At 43.3% G+C, this 20,452-nt stretch overlaps 2 protein-coding genes across 3 annotated transcripts; one reads left to right on the forward strand and one right to left on the reverse strand.

Moving 5' to 3' along the window:
* The first annotated feature begins 143 nt into the window (after positions 1-143).
* dhrs7b (dehydrogenase/reductase (SDR family) member 7B) lies at positions 144-5,080 on the forward strand. Its single transcript, XM_008416594.2, has 7 exons — positions 144-228; positions 1,176-1,347; positions 1,435-1,553; positions 1,752-1,962; positions 2,679-2,771; positions 2,858-3,010; positions 3,145-5,080. The coding sequence occupies exons 2-7, from the start codon at positions 1,206-1,208 to the stop codon at positions 3,348-3,350; spliced, it is 924 nt and encodes a 307-aa protein (XP_008414816.1). The 5' UTR covers positions 144-228; positions 1,176-1,205; the 3' UTR covers positions 3,351-5,080.
* Positions 4,118-19,538, reverse strand: cramp1 (cramped chromatin regulator homolog 1). Of its 2 annotated transcripts, none has more exons than XM_008416593.2 (20): positions 19,310-19,538; positions 17,126-17,502; positions 14,643-14,842; positions 14,405-14,558; positions 13,871-13,954; positions 13,359-13,407; positions 13,178-13,263; positions 12,822-12,945; positions 11,742-11,823; positions 10,710-11,591; positions 9,491-9,674; positions 9,202-9,368; positions 9,030-9,104; positions 8,839-8,920; positions 8,547-8,657; positions 8,242-8,408; positions 7,338-7,524; positions 7,013-7,180; positions 6,557-6,702; positions 4,118-5,985 (listed from the first exon to the last, which is right to left on the reverse strand). In XM_008416593.2, exons 2-20 carry the CDS (start codon positions 17,499-17,501, stop codon positions 5,872-5,874), a joined length of 3,438 nt encoding a protein of 1,145 aa, XP_008414815.1. In that variant the 5' UTR covers position 17,502; positions 19,310-19,538; the 3' UTR covers positions 4,118-5,871. The 2 variants fall into 2 exon arrangements, with proteins under 2 accessions (XP_008414815.1, XP_008414814.1); XM_008416592.2 differs by lacking the exon at positions 19,310-19,538 and adding an exon at positions 17,890-18,158.
* Positions 19,539-20,452: the final 914 nt, after the last annotated feature.

Consider the following 20,452-nt stretch of genomic DNA (forward strand, 5'->3'; position numbering starts at 1 on the left):
CAAACGATTTGTTTTAAACTACAACAAAAGCAAAAAGCTAACTTGTATCGATGACATTCTTCATAAATGTCATTGACGTGAAACTACGCTTCCCACAATCCTTCGCGGCCGCTGTGCGCAGACAGATAAAGCCCGTGGAGAAACATGCGGATTGTTTTCAACCAAACAGGAAGTGATCTGTTTTATTGGTGCACACCTCGCTCTGTGTAGCCCTCGAAATCAATCCAGGTGAGTTTCTGACTAAATCTAAGCTGACAAGCTATCAACTGTTGTCAAGCTTATTTGCAGCTTTGATTATAGCTAAAGTTAGCGTTACTGTTTTACTCTGTAGAGATAAATTGACATGTGTGGGTTCATTACAGAGTAGGGCACGCCACTGTCACCATATAACGAAAAGCCTTTCAACATGTTAACATAATTAACAATAAAAAATATGATCACCACTGCTGCCTTTGATAGACTAAAGGTCTTTTGCTCTTATTTTGCTCTTCCATGTATCAGCATTTCTGATACATGTCTTGAAATTGCTTTCTTAGTCATGTCCATCTGTTAATATATTTCAAAACTGTGTGTCTCGGTGAAGTACTTTATATAAAATAGGGTTTATCATCATTATTATTATTATTAGTCAAATCAATCTCCGAGGCACTAAGTTGAGACGGTCAGAATTCTTATTTTGCACAAAATGTACTGCCTCATCTTCACTTTGTTTTAGCCTTGAGACAAAGAATTGTATTTGATTCATTTTGATTGTCCTTTAAATGGCTCAGAGGGGGAATGTTAATGAGCAGCATCTATCTTTTTTCTAGAATGGTTTCCTTAAAAAGCGAATGGTGGTTGAAATCAATCTTCTCCCACAAAGCATGGTTACTTTCAAGGGTGTGGGTGTTGTAATTACTGCTTTGCATCACAGGAATGAATGTTTGTGGATGCCTAAAAATGCCCAGCTGGAGGCAGAACATCTAAAGATGGATGGAGTAATGCTTCAGAGCAGAGTTTTCCCTTTATGTTTATGCCCAATAAGGTACTCAGATTATATTGAAGTGGGTTGAAGTTCTTTTTCACCAATGAAATTGTGCATTTATTACCATTAGCTCTTCAGGACTTTGAAGCATTTCTTTGCTGGTTACTGCACTTTCAGTTCAAATAGATTAAATGCATTAATTTACCAACAGGAAGGGTTACTGTCAGACACAAAGTGCATCATGGGAGGAGGAGTGCTTCCTCTGGTTATAGCAAGTGTGGGAGTGTTGCTGCTGTTCCAGATACTTCTCCGCCTCAGACGGGGAGCATCCGTCCAGGGTGCAGTCGTGGTCATCACAGGAGCCAGTTCCGGTCTTGGAAGAGGTCAGCAGTTTGTTCATTGTTACTTTAGATGATCAGGACAAAGTCTCCTAACAATAGCTAACTTTTTGAAAACTTTTTATGGTGTAGAGTGTGCACGAGTCTTCCACGCTGCAGGTGCTCGGCTTGTGCTGTGTGGAAGAGATGCGGCTCGCCTGCAAGAGGTGGTGCAGGAGCTTGGTGGAAACTCAGCAGACGGTCAGCGCCAGGTAGGCGGACGTCCCCACGAGCCGTGATGTTTTTCTCATCAAGTTGTATCTTGTCACACAAAAAGGCAAACTGGTGTAATTTTTATTTATTTTTATTTTTTTTAAGTCTCTATTGTTGTTTTAGTGAGAGAAGGGCAAAATTCTGTAATCTAGAGGGGAACCGTTTGATTTACCATCTTTGTTTTGTTCATCCTGCAGACTTTCGCTCCCAGCACCATCGTCTTCGACCTGGCCAGAGCGGACTCTGTGGGAAAAGCTGCCGAGGAGATCCTGAAATGCCACGGACACGTCGACGTCCTCATTAATAATGCAGGAATCAGTTACCGTGGCAACATACTGGACACCCACATGACTGTTCAAAGAGATGTTATGGAAACCAATTACTTTGGTCCCATTTCTCTCACTCAAGGTTGGTAATGAGTTTGAGTTTCATTTTTACAGCATACATTTTGATGTCAGACTGAATATGGAAGCAATAAGATCAATTTTTTTCTGCGAAAGGATTCATACCACTTTAACTTTTAACACACCAATTATTTTGGGGATGTTTATTTGCTAGACGAACACAAAGCAGGACATAATTGTGAAACGGAAGAGCAATTTGTGATTTTTTAAAAATATATCTATAGAACAAAAAAAGTTTGGAAAAGTCTGGCTTATATTCATGTTTACCCTTTGCTCAGTCGATACTTTGTAGAACCACTTATCACTTTCCCCCTCTCCTCCAGCTTTACACCACCACATACTGAAATTTTGTTTTTTCTTCTTTGCGAAAACAGCCAGAGTTCAGAGTGTTTGTGAGCAGCAAACTTCAAGTCTTGTTACAAATTTTTAACAGGATTTAGGTTGAAACTTTGATTAGGCCATGAACATGCTTTGATCTAAACCATAGTGTTGGATGGTGAGACTCTGAGCTGGTCTTAAGGTTTTCTCCCAGGATTGCCCTGCAGGAGCCCCTGCCATTAACTCTCACCAGCAACATACACAACTGTGTTTTTGGACTTTTTTTTTTTTTTTTTTTCCTTCATCTACAAGTGACCTAAACCCAGTTTGAAAGCAAAATCTTTAAGAGTAAGAAGCTGAAGAAAACTGTGTCAACATGAAGCACTATTGTCATCTTTGCAGCTCTCCTGCCCTCCATGGTTCAGAGGTGCAGCGGCCACATCGTTGTCATCAGCAGCGTCCAGGGAAAGATAGCGATTCCTTACAGATCTGCTTGTAAGCATTTTTAGTTTTGCTGCTTCAGGACAATGTTATGTAAAATAATCACCCATATCAGTCTTTTTCTTAAATCATATGACCAGATGCAGCATCTAAGCACGCCACTCAGGCCTACTTTGACTGCCTGCGGGCAGAGATGGGACACCTGGGTATACCAGTAACGGTGATCAGCCCCGGGTACATCAGAACCAACCTGTCGGTCAACGCTATGACTGGAGATGGATCCACGTACGGAGGTGAGGCATTCAAAGAGCAATCACTGCCTCATCAACTGGAGGAGTAGATTTAAAAGCAGAGCAGCTGTCAAATGACTTAATGAAAGTATCTGAACTGTTTTTCTGTACTAACATATACTTTACAACTCATCCAGTTGTGGATAAAACCACGGCGTCGGGTTGGGACCCCAAAGTTGTGGCTCGCGCGGTTCTGAAGGCCGTCCGCCTGAAGAGCAAAGACGTGGTTTTGGCCGGACCCCAGCCCACTGTGGCCGTCTACCTCCGCACACTGTGGCCAGCGCTCTTCTTCAAACTCATGGCGTCGCGGGCTCGCAAAGAGCAGAGGCACAAAGACGAGTGACGCGGCAGCTGAAGGGGATTACGTACGAGCGAGTCGGGCCAAACTGGGACTCTGGACGCTTGAGGTCAAGCGGATTTGAAGTGGACAGAGTGAGCTCTTTGGCAATTCTTCACACAGAAACCGGCGTGTTTTTTTTGCATAATGTTACCTACTGTTAAAATGCTCTGGAACTGATCAGGTGAGCCCAGCTGCTTCCTGCTAGAAATGACATCAGAGTATGACCAGAAATCTGTTTCAATGTCATTTGTAAATGCCACATCATTATTTATCATAAACAGAAGAATCGGAGACCAAATGAAACGGGAGGTGATGTGATATCAACTGCTTGCAGTTTTGTTAAATGACTTAATAATCTGATGACAATGGATAAAAATCCTCCATGTTTTGGTTCTGACCCCATCAACTTAGTTTTCAGGGATTCGTTTTAAACAGTCATACTCCGTTTTTTTCCCCCAGACATTTCCTCCTTAAGGAAAACGCTGTTTATCTCCATTTCCTGTTTAGCCTCAATAATGCATTTTTCAGCCTCCTGCAGCCACGTGCATACAATTTGGAGGCGTGTGCGCAGGTATATGGGGAAAGCATGTTAGTCATATAACTATTTATTACTGCAAATTTGAATTGGTGTGGTTTGAAAGGCTTGCAGATAAATGAACATTTTCACAACTTAAAGTTCACCTAAATCAGGTGTTAGTATTTATGGCAGATCTATAGATCAGTGAAAACATCCCATGTCTGGGACATCAGCACAAGAAATGACAAGCAGATGTTGCATCTATCTTTATACACTGAATAAAAACAGCTCTTACAAAACTTAAAACAGGTTTATCCTTTTAAGATGACACCTTAATATTAAGTTAAACAGAGAAAAACACTTTAAGAAATGTTAATAAATAGTCCAAATATCATTTTTTTACATTATGTTACACGGGCGCAGAGAATATTGGAATTAACATTTGTACAAATCCTTCAACGGAAAAAGACAAAACGTTCCAGATTAAAATACAAAACCTGCCATTTATTCCTTATACATATGTATATAGAGAGCCTCTAGTGTCACAAAATGAAGCTAATTTTTGATATCCTCCACATCGCAGAGCTTCCACAATGTGAAGTCAAAGCCACTGAGGCGCCAAAAGAAACGCGACGTCTTCAAATTACTTTCGTGGAATGACGATTAAAAAGCTGTCCTGCAGTTTGTACTCCAACCGTGCAGAAGATGTTCGCAAATATAAACCCTGAATGCACCAAGTGTGGGCTAACAGCAGGATGCGTGTTGCAAAACGCTGCACGGATAAAGAGGAACCTGTTGTCTTAATTAGAGTGACATGATGTCAGAGTACGAACAAGTTCAGAAGCCAATCATGTTGATTTCAGCTATAGTGTTTTAGTACAATTTAGTAACAGTCAAAGGGGGATTAACTTTCAGGGAGTTGTTTTAATTAATGATAAAAAGGGGAAAAAAAAACAAACTTAAATTAAGCTAAGAGTCTACTATGGCTTTAGTGTTTGATCCAGTTACATTCTTCTCACTGTTTGCTTTTACGCTTTTTCAGCTACGTGTAAACCAAACAAACATGGCTGATGGGGGTGGGGGGGGGAAGCACCACAGAAGTAGATTCACGGCTAATAATCTCAATAATCCAGGTGTCCATATCGGGGGAAAAAAGCATTCAAAACCTGCACAATTCGTATAAAATAAAGCGCCAGCTGGTGAAATGTAAAAAAATTAAAAATTTAAACAGCTGAAATTTGTCTATTCAGCTTCACGCTAAAAGCAAACCATCTGACAACCGACACTGCTATTTGAACATTTTGTTTGTGATCTGCAAAATACTGACAAAGCAGCTCATCTCAGCTGATCCCAAGCCTGAAAACTACAAAAATATCACCTAATTAACAAGCTGCCATTCGGTGAGCGGCTGCAAGAAACGAAGCCGGGTTCAAACCGAGCCAGAAAACGTGAACTGATATGAAGGACGTGCGAAATGCGGGGCACAACGATGGACGCCGTTGCCGGTTTATGCTACACGTCTACAACTTAATTAGAGCGAGTACCTCACCGTGTTCAACCCGAGACTCACCGCTAGATGTTGGAAAGAAATAAATAAACCACGTTTCAGCTTGGGCTCCTGCACATTTTGATGGATTTCCACATTTTCGGGGAGTCGACGTAAGAGTAGAAGAACACACGAGACGTACAGAGGCGGATGAGACAGACTGGTGGAAATATTTTTGTTCAGATATGGCATAGTATTCTCCTAGAAGATGAGGCTGTGTTTTGTAAACACGGTGATTCATCTAAAGTGTTTATGATTTTAAAGGGTGTTTTTTTTTTCTTTTCCTCTCTTTCTTTTTACCTTAAAGAACAGTTTAGAGGAAACCAGAAGCTCAGGTTCCTCTGTTATTATTGCACTTATACTCCAGGGCAGGGATGGCTTTGAGGGGGGGGAGGTCAGGCCGTCTCCACGGCGATCCGAGGTGGAGGGACAGCCGTGCGTCCTCCAGATGGCTCTGTTCATCACGGAGGAGGGATGGAGGGCTCGGTGACGGCCAGCTCCTGAGCCAGGTCATTGAAGCGAGCGATGTAGTCCACGCTGCTCTCGCTCATCATGCAGGCAAGCTGAGTGTCCATCTGCAATCCCCCCAAAAAAAAAACGAAAATCATTTTGAGTTCTACTTCCACAAATTACGATTATATTAGCAATCGATTATTATGAGTGGGATTAAAAATTTTTTTTTAAATTGGCACAATAACCACGATCCTAGAAATACATAAAAAGTAAAAATAATTCAATTCCTTTTTAAATAAGAAAATAGACATTTATTGCCTAACATGCAATAACATGGCATTTCTTTACGTTTTATCATCTGTAGCAAAGGTGCATCTCCATCTAAAAACATACTTTTAACATCAAAATGTTTACAGCGTATCCCGTTCTGCTTGCCTTAACACCAATAGAGTGTAGGGGTAATCCATTGATTTATTCATTTATTTTTTAGATTAATATTTGGATGGTAAAAAGTGCCTAAAGCGCTGGTTAAATCATAAGTGATGAGTCACATTCACTAACAGTTCACAACACTTGTTCTGCTGGTTGTCACCACCTTTGTTCACACCGAGATGTGAGGAGACGACTTGAGGATGAGCAAATGTGGAAACGAGATGAGGAAGATTGTTTTTTTTTGTTTGTTTTTTTTTTTACCTCTGCCACGTCAGGAAGGCCACGGGACTGAAAGGAGTCATGGGAGTTGCAGTCCAGGAGACTAGGACCAAGCAAAGCGGTGCCGCTTGAGGGGCCAGAGGGGGTGAGGGTGGTCCGCCTGCTCTTATCAGGGGAAACCATGCTGGCTGGAGGGGGGAAAAAGAAAAGAAAAGCAGCCGGGTTAGTGAATATTCAGAGCAGCAAATATGAGGAACGAAAATGTTTTTCTTTTCATCTTTGGCCATCGCAGCTGAGATTCTGTCACATGTTAAAGTATAAACACCTGAAAGCAAAGAGCTTTTTTAAAAATTAACTCCTACTATGATTGTTGTTCTGATTTTACTTAAAGGTGACGCAGCATGTTGGATTTAACCGACACGTTTCTAATCTTGTGGAAACACAACAAGCTTTTTAAAAAGGAATCATTTACATATGAGCAGGTTAAAAAAGGCTCACATAGGAGGCAGCCCAGCGTGGAGTCTGAGGAGTCGCTGGGGTACCACTGGGGGTCGTGGCTGGGCGACGGGATCCAGCCCCTGGACGGGCTGACCGAGGGAGACGAGGCCAGCAGCTTGGAGGGGTCGCCGTTACCCAGCTTGGCTGGAGAGAGAGCAGCCTCCTCACCTGCAGGAAAACGCGACATGTTTTTATTACATCAATAACAAAGCAAATAAAAAAAAAACCAACAGCAGGAAAGATCCCTCAGATTATATCACAGAACTCTGATGGTTTTCTATTTTTTTTAAAAGAGTCGGCATGTGGGAGTCTGAACGACACGCACCGTAGTTTGTCGAGTTAATGGCGAGCTCGATTATGGAGTCGCTGATGTGTGTCTGGGGCTCGCCGGGGGTGAGGGCCTCTTCCGGGGGGCCGGGCAGAGAGATGTCGAGGAGCGAGGCGACGCTGGGCGGGGAGAGGAGGGAGTCCCCGCTGCCTGCCCCACCAGGAGACGGAGGCGGCAGGCCGTTCTGTGGAAACAGCGACCGTCATCATTCAGCCCAGTGATAAAACACAGAAGAGGAAACGGCGTGGAGCAGATGTTTCTGTGGCGGCTCTCAACAGCGACGCATTTTTCATGTAAAAAGACTCCAAAGCGAATTTATAATTTATTGTTTCTAAAATACAAAAAGAAACGGCTACAGAAGCAATTTCTAGTCTTCAGGTTGGATGGACTGAGGGATGGATGTATTATCCTAATCACATATATGTAGGATGAGCAAAAGCTACAATATTTCTACAACAGGTCTCGTTTAAATCCAGAGCCTGTATGAAATAGGAAACAAGCAATAAACAAAGGTCAGGACGTAGGGTACAAAGAGAAGGGAGAAATGAAAAAACGCCAGGATCTAGGAAAGAAGGAAGTGAGATGGGATGCAAGGTAAGAGAGGCGATCTTCTATATAAAAACAAACATGAAATGCTCTAATCGGTGCAAAAGAAATGCAGACATCCATCATGCAAACAACAAGCAGGGATATAAAGTATTAAACATTCTTCATATGTGCAAAATTCTCCAGTTGCATAATTTCAACCCTGAAAAGTATCATGACTTGACATTAACCTATAAACACCTTTAAGCCTGTTTGCACATTTATTGCATCAGTTCTTTAATGAGATCAACTGGAAGGTGTTGGTGAATATCTGAGTGTGTGTGTGTGTATGTGTGTGTGTGTGCTGGCTGCTTACCTCTGGGACATTTTGCTGGAGGAGCTGGGCGTCTGGTGCAGCATCAACAATGGGTGTTGCTGTGAGGACGGCAGCGTTGACAGCCAGGGAATCCAAGTCCCGACAGGGGCTGCCTGGGATGATGCCCGCGGACTTCGCTGCCAGGTCGATGGCGCCTGAGAGAGCGTCTGTCAGGAACACGGAGTGCACCGCATTTCAGCATTAGCAAGAGCACATCAGTGGGAACTGTAATTAGTGTCGAGACTGGGGGGATAGGGGGTAAGGAAGTCATGCTGTGAAATAAATCGCTGAGTGAAAATTCGTACTGGAGAGCTGGGTGGGTGCTGCTGAGCTGGACGCAGGAGGTGAAGTTTTGGTCATGGGAGGGCGGGAGGACGGAGCCAGGCGAGTGTTGATTGGCCGGAAGGATCCGGTTCCTGGGGGAGGAAACAGGAAGTGAGCGAGCAAGCACTTGAAGTTGTTGTAAAAGAGGAAATCGAGCCATTTATTTAACTGCGACGTAAAAAAAATAATAAGCAGTTTTACCCATCAACACGCAAGAACTGGAAATATAATTACAAATAAAGATCGCTATGAGGAAAAACGTGTCTGAAGTACCTGTGGCGGAGGAGTTGGAGAGAATGGAGAAGGAGCAGACGTGCTGAGGAGTGTCTCCTGTCGTCCTGGGCAGAAGGGTTCGCTGAGAACCACAAAAAATGCACAAAATTAAAATTAAGATTTTAAGTGACCAGTCAGGCTCATTTTTACTGATGTATACAGAAATATCGACCGGGGCTTTCCATTAATACCTGAACTACGAGAGGTTTCCGAAACTGCCTGTTCCGAGGTTTTCTCTGTCTGGAAAGGAAAAGGTCTGACTGCATCTGAAAGAGAGGAGCACCCGGGTCAGTATTGGGGCGTAGGGAACGAATGAAGACGTCATGCAACGGGATGTCGAAGTGATGAGTTGCTCGCGCTTACGCTGATGGAGTCTAGCTGCTGCCTGAAGGCCAGCTGGGCTTCCTTGTTTGGGGAGAACATCCGGCTATGCCGCGAGCTGTTGGGGGGCAGCGTGGTGGGAACGGCGAACACGCTGCCCTCGCCGTCGCCAGGTGATCCCAGCAGAGACCGAGGCAGGTTGCGCCCACCTGGGGGAGGCGAGGAAACAGAAACGTTGTGAGTAAGTGTGCTTCCTGTCTCCGACAACTGTTAAGTTTCCAGTCGGCTCCAGACATTGTTGTCGTATCGGTGCCACGAAAGTCAGAAATACCAGAGGCAGCAGCAGCCGCGTTCGGCGTTTGGGTCCTGGCGCCCCGGACGGACGCCTGCTGCCGGCCGAAGCTGGGGCTGCGGACGCCTGCGACTGGACTCTTCCCTGGAGGCGTTAGCGTCTGGTTCTGCTCATCCGGACTAGCCTTAAGAGGAGACGTGGCGGTGGAGCACACCTCTGGAGCCTGTGGATCAAAAATGCAAATCGATACTAAATGTTATTACCAATTCAGGTGTTTCTACTCCACACATGTAGCCAGATAAAACTGAGCCATTTTAATTTACTTTGGCCTATTGTCCACATGGAAATGCAATTTAATATCACTAAAAACGATTTTTTATAAAAACTCTGACAAAGCGGAGATTTGAGAAAACTCCATATTTGTGTTTGCGTGTGCCTGCAACAAACAATGTGTCAATATATCCACATATTTACTTGTGTTTTATTAACTTTACTTTCTAATAAATAGTTCAACATATATATATCTTTCCACATAAATGGATTTCTTGGAGCCATGTTTAATTCCTAACAGGAAGTCGAGGTTGTTTTGAAGCAATCTGACTGGCTGACATTCTTTAGCTTTGCGCTACACTGCCCCCTATGGCTCTGGCATGTTTAAAACAAAACTCAGAGGCAGATTTGTGCAGATTCATGTGGATGAAAACGTTTCCAATCCTGTGTGTAGAATATATTTTTTAAACAATGCGGTGAAGATATTAGTGTTTTTAAAGACACTATTATCTGTGTCTTTAAAACACAGATATTAGTGTTTTAAAGACCCAGATATTGTCTTTATCTTTAAAACACAGACAATGTCTGTCTGTGTTTTAAAGGGATAAGACAAGGGATAAGGTCATTAACAACAAAAACTTTTCTGGTTTGTGTTAAACCTTTAAAACTTTAAGAGTTTTAAGAGTTAGTGCTCTCTTGTGTTGGTGGTCTTGAAATTGTGAAGCATGAATAAATACTTTGTGATGAAATGAAAGAAATCAAATTAATTGAGATCGCCATAGTTGTGCTCTATACTTGTTACCTTCCACTTTGTTTTAAGGTTGATCCAAATCCTTCTACATCCAACCTTTTATCCCTGCATCTAGAGCACCTCAACTCTTTGCTGTTAGTAAGGTCACACACACTTCTGTCCAGAAAACATCTGGTTATCTTTAACCTTAAACAGGAACTATAATGTATAAAGGTTGTTGCATGTTTGGGTCCTTACCAGAGGTTTAGGGTTGATCTCGGTGGAAACCAGCTTCAGCAGGCAGCGTAGGACCCTGTGTGTCCTGTTGGGTTTGGGCGCCTCTTGCCCGTTCTCCTGGTTGCCGGAAGGAGCTGCGGCCGGCTGCCACTCGTACTCCAGCTGCAGCTTCCCCGGCTTCCCGAACATCAGATAGAGCTCAGCCAGGGTGACGTTCTCGGCGTCGCGGGCGCTCCAGCCCTCCTCTCTGATCTGTTCCACGCTGCGTTCTTTAGCCGGCGGTGCGGCGCCCTGCGTCGCGCTCTCCTCCGAGCTGGTCGCCGCGGGTTTCGCTGACGGAGTCTGGGTTAGATCTGAAGAAGAGCCGCCCGACTGCTGCTCCTCTTTGCACTGCTCTGATTGGGTTTCTGCACCGCCGTTGACCTCCGGGCCAGTCTCTGTAGAACCCGTCCCATTGCCCTCTTCTGTCTGCTGACAGGAAACAGAAACAGGCGGAGGTTTCTTCTCCTCCACCTTTCCGGAACTGTCCGGAGACGGTTCGGGGTTGGGGGGCTCAGTCCGGCGGCCGTCAGCTTGGATGGTCGTCGAAGCGTTGGCAGCGGCAGCTGTGGAACCTCCCCGTCCCGATTTGCTGCCGCCCCGCGGAGGCGGAGCACTTTGGATGCCCAGGATCTGGACCGCCGGCAGCTCCTTGGCATTGGGCCGGCTCTTGCCGCTCTCTAACCAGTGGACGGTGCAGGAGGCCTTGGAGTGGACCACCCGAGCCACGCCAGGCAGTGTGGTCAGGGTGCTGCTCTCGGCAGGGAACAAAGTGAGCTCCTGCTGCTGAGCTTTGTTGGGGGAGTCTGGGCTGCTGCTGCTGCTGCCGCCCTCTAGAGCCGCCCTCTCCATGAGGCTCTTCAGCTGGAGAAGCGTCGTTAAAGACAACAAACGGCACCACAGATTAAAAACACACTCTGGGATCTTTGGCGCGATGAGGCAAAGGTGGCTTTTCATGAACGGCTTCTAAAATGGAGGGGCAAACAGCGACAAACGATGTGTTTTCTAGGATACAATTCGCTGGTCTTGGTACGCCCACTTCTGTTTCAGATACTCGATGAGGCAGGAGACTTTCCTGTGGAGCTCCACCACCATCCTGCGGTGGAAAAGACGAAACAAAAACATTTAGCTGCTGGTTTTCAAGTTGATGCGATAAAGAATGCCTCGTTTATGTAATAGATTTTACACACATGACGCAGTCGATCCCAAAATGATTCATACCTCTGGCAGATTTACATTTCACATTATTTTCATTCAACCAACAAGTTTCTTTTTGATCGGAAATAAAACAACGGTGTCTATCAATTGTATTTACATTTACTAATAATGATTATTATTATTAACAAGAAGTTATTAATAATTTTACCACACATGAGGAAGCAGCATTCAGTTTCTACGACCCACAAATCTGGATAAATTTTCAACAAACTGCAAAGATGCTGAAACACTGAGTTCCTTTAAATCAAGGCTAAAAACCCACCTGTTTAGAGTTGCCTTTGATTACTAGTTAGCAGAATATTAATTGACATTTAATGAAAGAATGACATTTAAAATTGGAATATTACATCATAATTGACAGAAGTAAAAGAAAATCTGTATAATGTGTCTTACTTAAATCACAAAGCTCCAAAAATAAATAGGTTTTTCCAATAATTTTGAAATTTACTGAATGGATTGGAATAATTGTAGAAAATATTTTCTAATAAATCATTAAACAATGGGGCAAACATGCCTATGATTACTGTACACAAATGTCTAAATGGAGCCCAACTGTAACCTCAGAAGCGTGCTACAGCTGCAGACAGGGCACATCTGAAAAACTAGATGAAAATACTCAAACAGGAAATCAAACCGCTTCCTTTTCAAAAAAAAAAAAAGAAAAAAAAAAAGGTGATGAATCACTGAACTTCGCAGCTGGAAAATTTAAACAGCACGTCTAAGTAAACGACACCAGTCGTGTTCCCTTTTTCTCATCACGAATTACAGAAATGAGAATTAAATAGTAGCAGGGCAACGTGACTCTAGATGTAACACATTGATTTATATAAACTTTAGGATAATAATATGTTTTTTCTTTTTTTAAACATCTCCTACCTGAGGCGGGGATTGTAGGCCAAGCTCTGAACACGGGCCCAGGAGTGGTTACTGCGCGGTTGGAGCTCCACCGCCACCTTCAGAGGGAGACGAACCGGCTTCTGATCCTCTTCATCGCTCACCCCTGCAGAAACGGGAAYGAGCGGCAGAAATGAACGCAGCCTTTAGTTTTATACACATGGAGAATGAGAGCGGCCAGACAGTCGCTAGCATTTTATCCATCTGGCGTAATGTGGACAAAAATTGTAGTGGGAGATCAGTTTTTATTTTTCATTTTGAAGTGATTATTCCAACTATTCTTATTTGATGACGTTCAACCGTTTTGTGGAGAGCATGTTTGGTGTTTGCATGCTCACCGTCTGGATCGCAGAGTTTCTTCAGTGCGCGACACATGGGGGCTTTGATTCGGAGGTTTCTCCCCTTGGAGCGCACGGTGGTGGCTCTACGTAAACAGAAATAATTGTTGGGTTTTTTGTTGTYGTTTTTATTAGTAAAAGTTCATTTAACTACTTGTCAGTTCTCTTGATGAATCCTTACCCCTGCTGGATGAGTTCGTTCAGCTTTGCCACGTTCTTCTCATCCATCACTGTCAAACGCAAAACAACAAACCAGAGAGCGAGTTTATGTCATCGTCCCAGAGGTGTGGTTGTCCCCTGTGACAGGTTTAATCCCATCCCTCGTGTCCCGCCCTAATGAATCTAAYAAACACAGTTCCCCTGATTTTACTGGGATTTTATGTGACAGACCAAAACAACGTAGAGCATAATTTTATGTAATTATTCTCGGTTGTTCAGAAAACYTGAGCGTAAAACTTGAGCTGAAAAGTTAGGCTACGTTTACACAGCAGGAATATGTGTAGTAGTACGGGGGCCGGCGGTAGATACAGGTGTTATCGTTTCCTTTTCCTTCCACCTCACACTCAGGTGCTGCTTTGTGTTGGTCTGTCACATAAAACCCCAAACAAAATTGACTGAAGTCAATGTGAAACAGCCAAAGAGTTGCAGATACTTGTGCAAGGCGCTGCAACACGGAGAACGGTTCCCACTTACGTCCTCCGACTTTTTTGCGCAGCTCAGCGTAGCAGATGAGGCCGTACAGCTCTTGGGACGATTTTTTCAAAACACGGGAGTAAACTGAAAAGAAAGAGGGTACACGTGTCACATGTGTGATGCGAATGGGACTGCGTATGCTACACAAAGATAACCCAGCCATAACACAGAGAGGACATGACTTCAGCCTTATCTGCTAAACCTCTTTATCTTGTGCTTAAAGGGAAGTCTGGCCAAAGAGAATAAATGCCATACAGAAGATGTTAAATATATTCATGTTTAATTTGTGTGCTGTAAAAGGTCTCATTAAAATAAAATGCACGTCCCCCATTCATGAACATTGAGAACCCCCCCAAGCAGAAACCAGGAAACTCGACCTCGCCCTTGTTCGCCTGCTGAATTGCGTTCAAGTGACAAACAGYTCCAACTTGATGGYTCCAGCAGCCGTAACAGATCAGACAAACATYCTCCAGATTTGACCGGCTTCCTGTCAGATCCAGCGTTTGTGGATGAAGGTAAGAAAGGGAATCTCACCGTTGGCAAAGTCGATGTGTTTGGAGATCTTGTGCCAGGTGCGGTAGTAAAAATGGCGGACCTGCTCTTTGTTCTTCACCATGTTGGCCGGCTTCCCCCTCTTTTTGTACTTCATCGCAATGTTGTTCTGGATTGCCTCGAAATCCTTCCCGTGCTGCGGGACAGGAAGAGCGACGATGAGTGCAAAACGGAAATCACACGCGGGATTCGCAAAGTCGCTCTTGGTGCGAGTTCTCACCTCGTAGAGCCCCTCGAAGAAGCTGTTTTTGTCCTCCGCGCTCCAAGACTCCCACTGCCGACGGGCTCTCTTCTGGTTCCCACCTTGCTCCTCTTTCTCAGCGGGCCCCTGGCCCCCCTTAGGCGTCTTGGAAACGCCTCCTGTGGAGCTGGCCACAGATTGCCCCACTGCCCCGTGGGAAGAGGAACCATTTTCTGCCCCTGTGATGCACAGAAACGGAGAGAAACTCAATTGGTATTAAGACACAAAAGAGCAGATCAACTTAAAAACACCAGGATATTTAGGCTAAGCCGCCCGTCTGATTTTTAAAGCATAAAACCGACTATTTTCACGACAAAGGTGATTTGGAGGATGTTAAAATGAATGCCCACTAAGCCGCAGACTTTCATTACAGCGTCCAACCTGCAGAGCTTCACATCTCTGTGGTTGAGCTCTGGCAAGCAGGCAGGAAAAGCAATCATTCCCCTCAGCCGGGCCTGTGGCAAACTGGTCCAAAAGCAACCGCGTGGTGGGCTCCACTGGCCAAATTWTTACCCGAGCACAACGCCAGGTGTCATTAAAGTACGCACCATCTCAGTTCAGGTTTCAGAACTGTGACGTTACRCAAACTTGATTTCAGGCAGAAAAAGTGGGCTTCATTTCCTAAAGYGAACGCGTTTGAATGCAAGCAGGCAGCGGCTTAAAATAGCKCTCGTCAAAAACAGATGTGAACGACGATATCAATAAGAGTTATATTTTGGCTGAAACGTCAAACAAATACGTATAAGAAAATRGCTGCTTTTTTTTCTCTCAACCAGCAGTAAGTGGAGGAAAGCCATCAGTCAATCTTGTTAAAGCGAACCAATTCTTCTCACTCTAAACATTTAATTTGGTTTGATCTAAAGGGCCGAGACTTTTAGAGCTGCTTTTAAAAAGAAAAATATGAACCAGAGCCAAAGCAAACCTGCCTTTTTCTGAACTATTTCCTATACGGCAGCAGCTCAGAGCCAGCATCTCAACTGCACAGAAGCTGGATTTTCCTGCACATATTTACTCTGAACTGGTGACAAAAATMGTCCTTATTGGCACAAATCAAAGTGCTAAAATCTGCCCTTTAGGTAGCATGAGGAAGGAAGCCTGATAAATAGCTGTTAGTAATCCGATCCAAACAGAAACATTTACGTTTGCTACAGAAAGTAGACAAAACTTGGCTGTCCTTAAAAAAAAAAAAAAACAAACAAACAAAAAAGACTCCATTTTGTTCAATCAATATTTCATGCATAATGCTTTCAATTTCAACATGCCAAATAATAAAGTTGCCCAGATGGATTGATTCTTAGTGTCCAAAGTGAAGGAGATCCTAAAACTCAGGGACAGTGACGATGAAAAAAAAAACCCAACAAAAAAACACAAGTGCGGGAAATGTGGGTTACTACATCACTACACAGGATTTCACCAGTGTTACTGGCAGCAGTGATGGTCGGACTGATTAAATCATTCACCAAGCCATAAAAGTATCCACACTGAAAACGCACCTTATTGCTGCCGCTCTTTGTTGACCTGCGTGAAACGTGAAATACAAACACAACTGGCAACACCAAATCTGAAACATGGACTGCTGCGACAGGCTGAATCAGTGGCTCGAGAAGTAGATGTGATGTTTCCACGGAAATGTAATTATCTCTTTTAAAATCATTTAAAAAAATAAATAAATAACCTGCTTTTTTTACACTGCCATTTGTACCAACACACAAGGTGAAAACCATGTGCTTGAGTAGTCAGCCACCTCATTTAAATCCAGGAGGAAGGTRGTGGGAGACAACAGAACCAGCGATGCAGATGAGCTGAAGGTCGCTGCTAAAGCGACCCGGGCTTCCTCAACTCTTTGGCTGAACCCCGGGTTGATGAAATTCATGCCACGCTGCATGGATGCAGTAATTCATGCAAAAAAAAAAAAAAGTGGCGAGCAAGCACTCTTCAGTTGGCTAAAAAAATTTTCACAAGAAAGATTACGTAATGTTCTATTTTTAAGATAAACTGTWTTTTTTACTAAACTAACAMGCATAATGCAATACGAGTTTCTCCAAGATGAAAATTCAATTATAGACATAAAATATTCTGATTTATTTAGCTGTACTTTTCCTTTCWTGTTAATGGGAGGGGGGGGAAGGAAAAAAACAATATGGTTTCTGCAGTTCCATGGATGTGTGTTAACGGTGCCATTGTTGCCAGTTTCTGGGTAAGTGTGACTGAAAATAGTCRGGGAATAACCTGACAGAAATGTAAGTTCTGGTCTCTCCTCCTTTTAGTAAAATGATGTTGCAACTTAAGCTGGAGCTGCCAGAAGTGCGCCCGGGGTTAAAAAAGCAACAAAAACACTCTCAGCTTTACACATCAAAGATAAACAAACTGCACACACTGTGACACGACTAAAAGTGGGAGCAGACCACCTGCTAATCCAGCCTCTGCCCACTTATTTATTTGGGCTGATCAGCCGCTGTTACCTTTCGATTTTGCCCCGCCGTGTCCATTGATGGTGGATCCGATTGAATCCTTCCGTATCCGTTTGCTGGGAGGTCGGACGCTCGATCGCAGAAAATGATGCTGGTCGTGACACGGAGGGGTGGATTCCGCGGAGCTCTGGGGCTGCTGGTTCGAACCCGCTCCGGTCCGGTTCGGCGGGGATCCGGGGAGGACCGGGGCCGGACCGGAGCTGGGACCCGTGGCTGATGGATTAAGAATTTCCACTCGCTCCTCTCCCTTTGTACTGCGCTCGTCGCTCGCCTGCTCTCCGCTCTCCTCCTCGTCGCAGCCTTCGAGCTTTCTGGACGGATTCGGCTTCCCATCGACACCGATCCCCTCCCTGGAGCCCAGTGTCATGCTGCCAGGGACACATTCAGAGGGAAATTGTTCAATTAGGAGCGAAGCGTTGGGCAAAATTAACTTCTAAAGACGACGGTCACTGTCTCTCAACATGGCCGCCGCTGTTTGTTTCAAATCCCCTCTTCAGTCCCGTCAAAACAACGCCAAATTTATAAATTAACCAAACTGAAATACATCGAAATTAGTAACCGAAGCCGTTTGGCGACTGGCGCGGGTGTTTTACCGAGAATCATTCGTCTTTAACATGCAATAATATCCGTAATAAATCCAACTAAATTCAAACGCGAGCGCTTTTCAGTTTAGCGCCCTGCAGAAACGACGACGAGAGGAGCCCCTCGCTGCATTCGACCTCTAAATAAAGTGTTTATTTCAACCCCGTTTTTACCCATTTTCGAGCTCTTCGGAGGTGGAACACGTCTTCTTTCTCTTCACCATGAGTCCGACCGCTTTGCTTGGCAATTACCGATCAAATTGAGCATAATAAAGCCGAAAGCGATCCCTCTGCCGCCTGCCCTCTTCTTGCTCCTGCTCCGACTGAGCTGAACTCTGCGCAGTTCAACTGTTTTCTATCAGCAACAACATAACTCAACGAGCTTTTTCCCTTGCAATAATAAATGCAAATAGAAAACAGCTTCCAAATTTAATATATGCATCTTCAGATGTGGATGAGCAATTTCCAAACGCGTCAGTCAGCCGAGCCCGTTTAAAATGAGAAGTGTGCATAGTTACACTAACGTGACTGCATATAAGACTTGACAATACGTCACAATCGCCTGCAGAAATTATATCAGCAGTACAAATTATTTAACACACATATTTCAGATTTAATGCTTAAATTTACTGCTTAGTATGGGCCTACTTATATTTAATACATTTCTCAAATGGACGCCAATCAATCTTTGTGATCACAAATGAAATATTAAGTCCAGACATTTTACCCTTGAATGACAGTGCAATGATAAGAAAAATCAGTTCTCTCATTCTGTGTAATCTTCTGTAATCCTGCAATATAATTGTGCTATATTACCCAAGTTGTGCAGTACAAATTGCAGTAAAATAAATAAAAGCAAATGAATATATTTATATAAAACAATTAAACATGCCTAATCTGAAAATGAAGAGGCAGCACATTCTTTGTAAGGTGACACAAAATATTTAAGTCCCTCCATGTGTCCCACCTTATGGTTGATCAGGTGTAAAACATAACTCTGGTCATTCAGAGGATCAAAAACTGTTTATATATATATTTTTTATTTTTATTTTTATATGAACTTATGATACAAAATCTTCCTGTATTTTATAACAGTTGCAACAAAGGCAGAGTTGTGCGCCAATAATTGCGCCAATTGTTTCACCTCTTTAAAACCTTCTTAAAAGCTGGTCGCATGTCAGCAAAACACTTACACAAAGAAAGCGAACGTTATCCCACAAAGTTAAAAACCATTTTTCATCCCTGACGTGCAACTATTCAATGAGCTTTGAGCTTCCTATATTCTCTCATCAGATTTGCTATTCTAATAAAATGCTAAAAACACAGAGAAGAATTACGGTTCTGTAATAATAAGCTGATCGCATGAATTGTTCTTTTTATGGTCATTGAAAAACATTTAGAAAAGAATTCTCAACATGCAAAAGGTGCTACCTAGCATAGCTGCTAATGCTGTTAGGTTAGCTAACGTTAACGCTAAGTCGTTGAAAAAACACTAAAATGTTGCTAAACCGCCTAACTATAAAAATACAGTTTTAAAAAATAGATCCCAACCCTGTTAGCTTTATAATAATACGCAGCTGAGTTGAAGCATTACCTGAAGTTGAAGCTTCCCAATGATATTCCTAACCGAGAGGGAGGCTAGCATTGCTAACCGTCTGCTACCTGGTGCCGATGACAGTTCCCGGGGAGGCGCGAAGTCCCGCCTACTACAACTCAAAACAAAAGCCGTGATTGGTCCACTGTTTAGGAGGGCGGCGGTTTGAAAGCTAACTGACAGCAAGATCCGCCAACCGTTGTTGAGGGAAGACTCACAAAGAACCAATTGTGTTTTTCTTCCTGTCATGCCCCGTGAATTGTCCGATAAGAAACTTTGAAGATCAAAAGCAGTTTTTACTCTTTTGATTCCAATCGTGTTGTATCCCAACATTTTATTGAATAAACTGTAAATTGTTTTGTCTTTTTTTTTTCTTCCAGAATTAGTTCCTCCCAGATTGACTTTTGACCACCAAAAATTCAACGGGTGGAATCTGGAGGACATGTTTGAATTTTCTATAGGCGTATCCCGAAAAACGCAGACGAAAGAGCAGTAGATTCTCCGAAAGGGTTCGGATCGTACGTAAACGTCACCGCCATATTGCGAGTGGCATATTTTAGCCTGTTCTGTTTAAAGGATTTTAAGTAAAACTGTTTTATTGTCTGGGCTGTGGTTACAGTGTGAGATCTTTGAATATTAACTGAATAAATGATGAAATATATCACTTAAAAATAAATACTAAGGTGGTTATATTGTAGACAAGTTTTTATTTAATCATGTTAATATGCCAAAGATTTCTGTGGCTTAGAACAATTTGTTGAAGCCCAGATGATTATGTTATGACTTTAGAAGTTTCTCAGAGGTCAGTCTGCTACTTTTGAATGTCACAGAGACACACTTGTGAATCTTATTTTAGAAGAAAATGGTAAAGTCTTGATCTCTACAGAGGGAACCAGCATTATGGTGTGTGTTTGGCTGCAGAGGGAACAGGTGTGCATCAAAAATTAGATGGAAAGAACATTATCAACAAATATTACAGCAGCATCTCCAGAAATCAACCAGAAAGTTAATACGTGGAAATAAGTGGGTCTTCCCATAGACAACAGTCTTAATCACACAATCAAATTAGTTGTGAAGTGGCTTAAGGTCAACAAAATCAGTGTTTTGGTTAATCTACACAAAGGTCTGATCTAAGTCTGAGCA

The sequence above is a fragment of the Poecilia reticulata genome, linkage group LG8 (assembly GCF_000633615.1).
Source record: "Poecilia reticulata strain Guanapo linkage group LG8, Guppy_female_1.0+MT, whole genome shotgun sequence".
Taxonomy (NCBI): domain Eukaryota; kingdom Metazoa; phylum Chordata; class Actinopteri; order Cyprinodontiformes; family Poeciliidae; genus Poecilia; species Poecilia reticulata.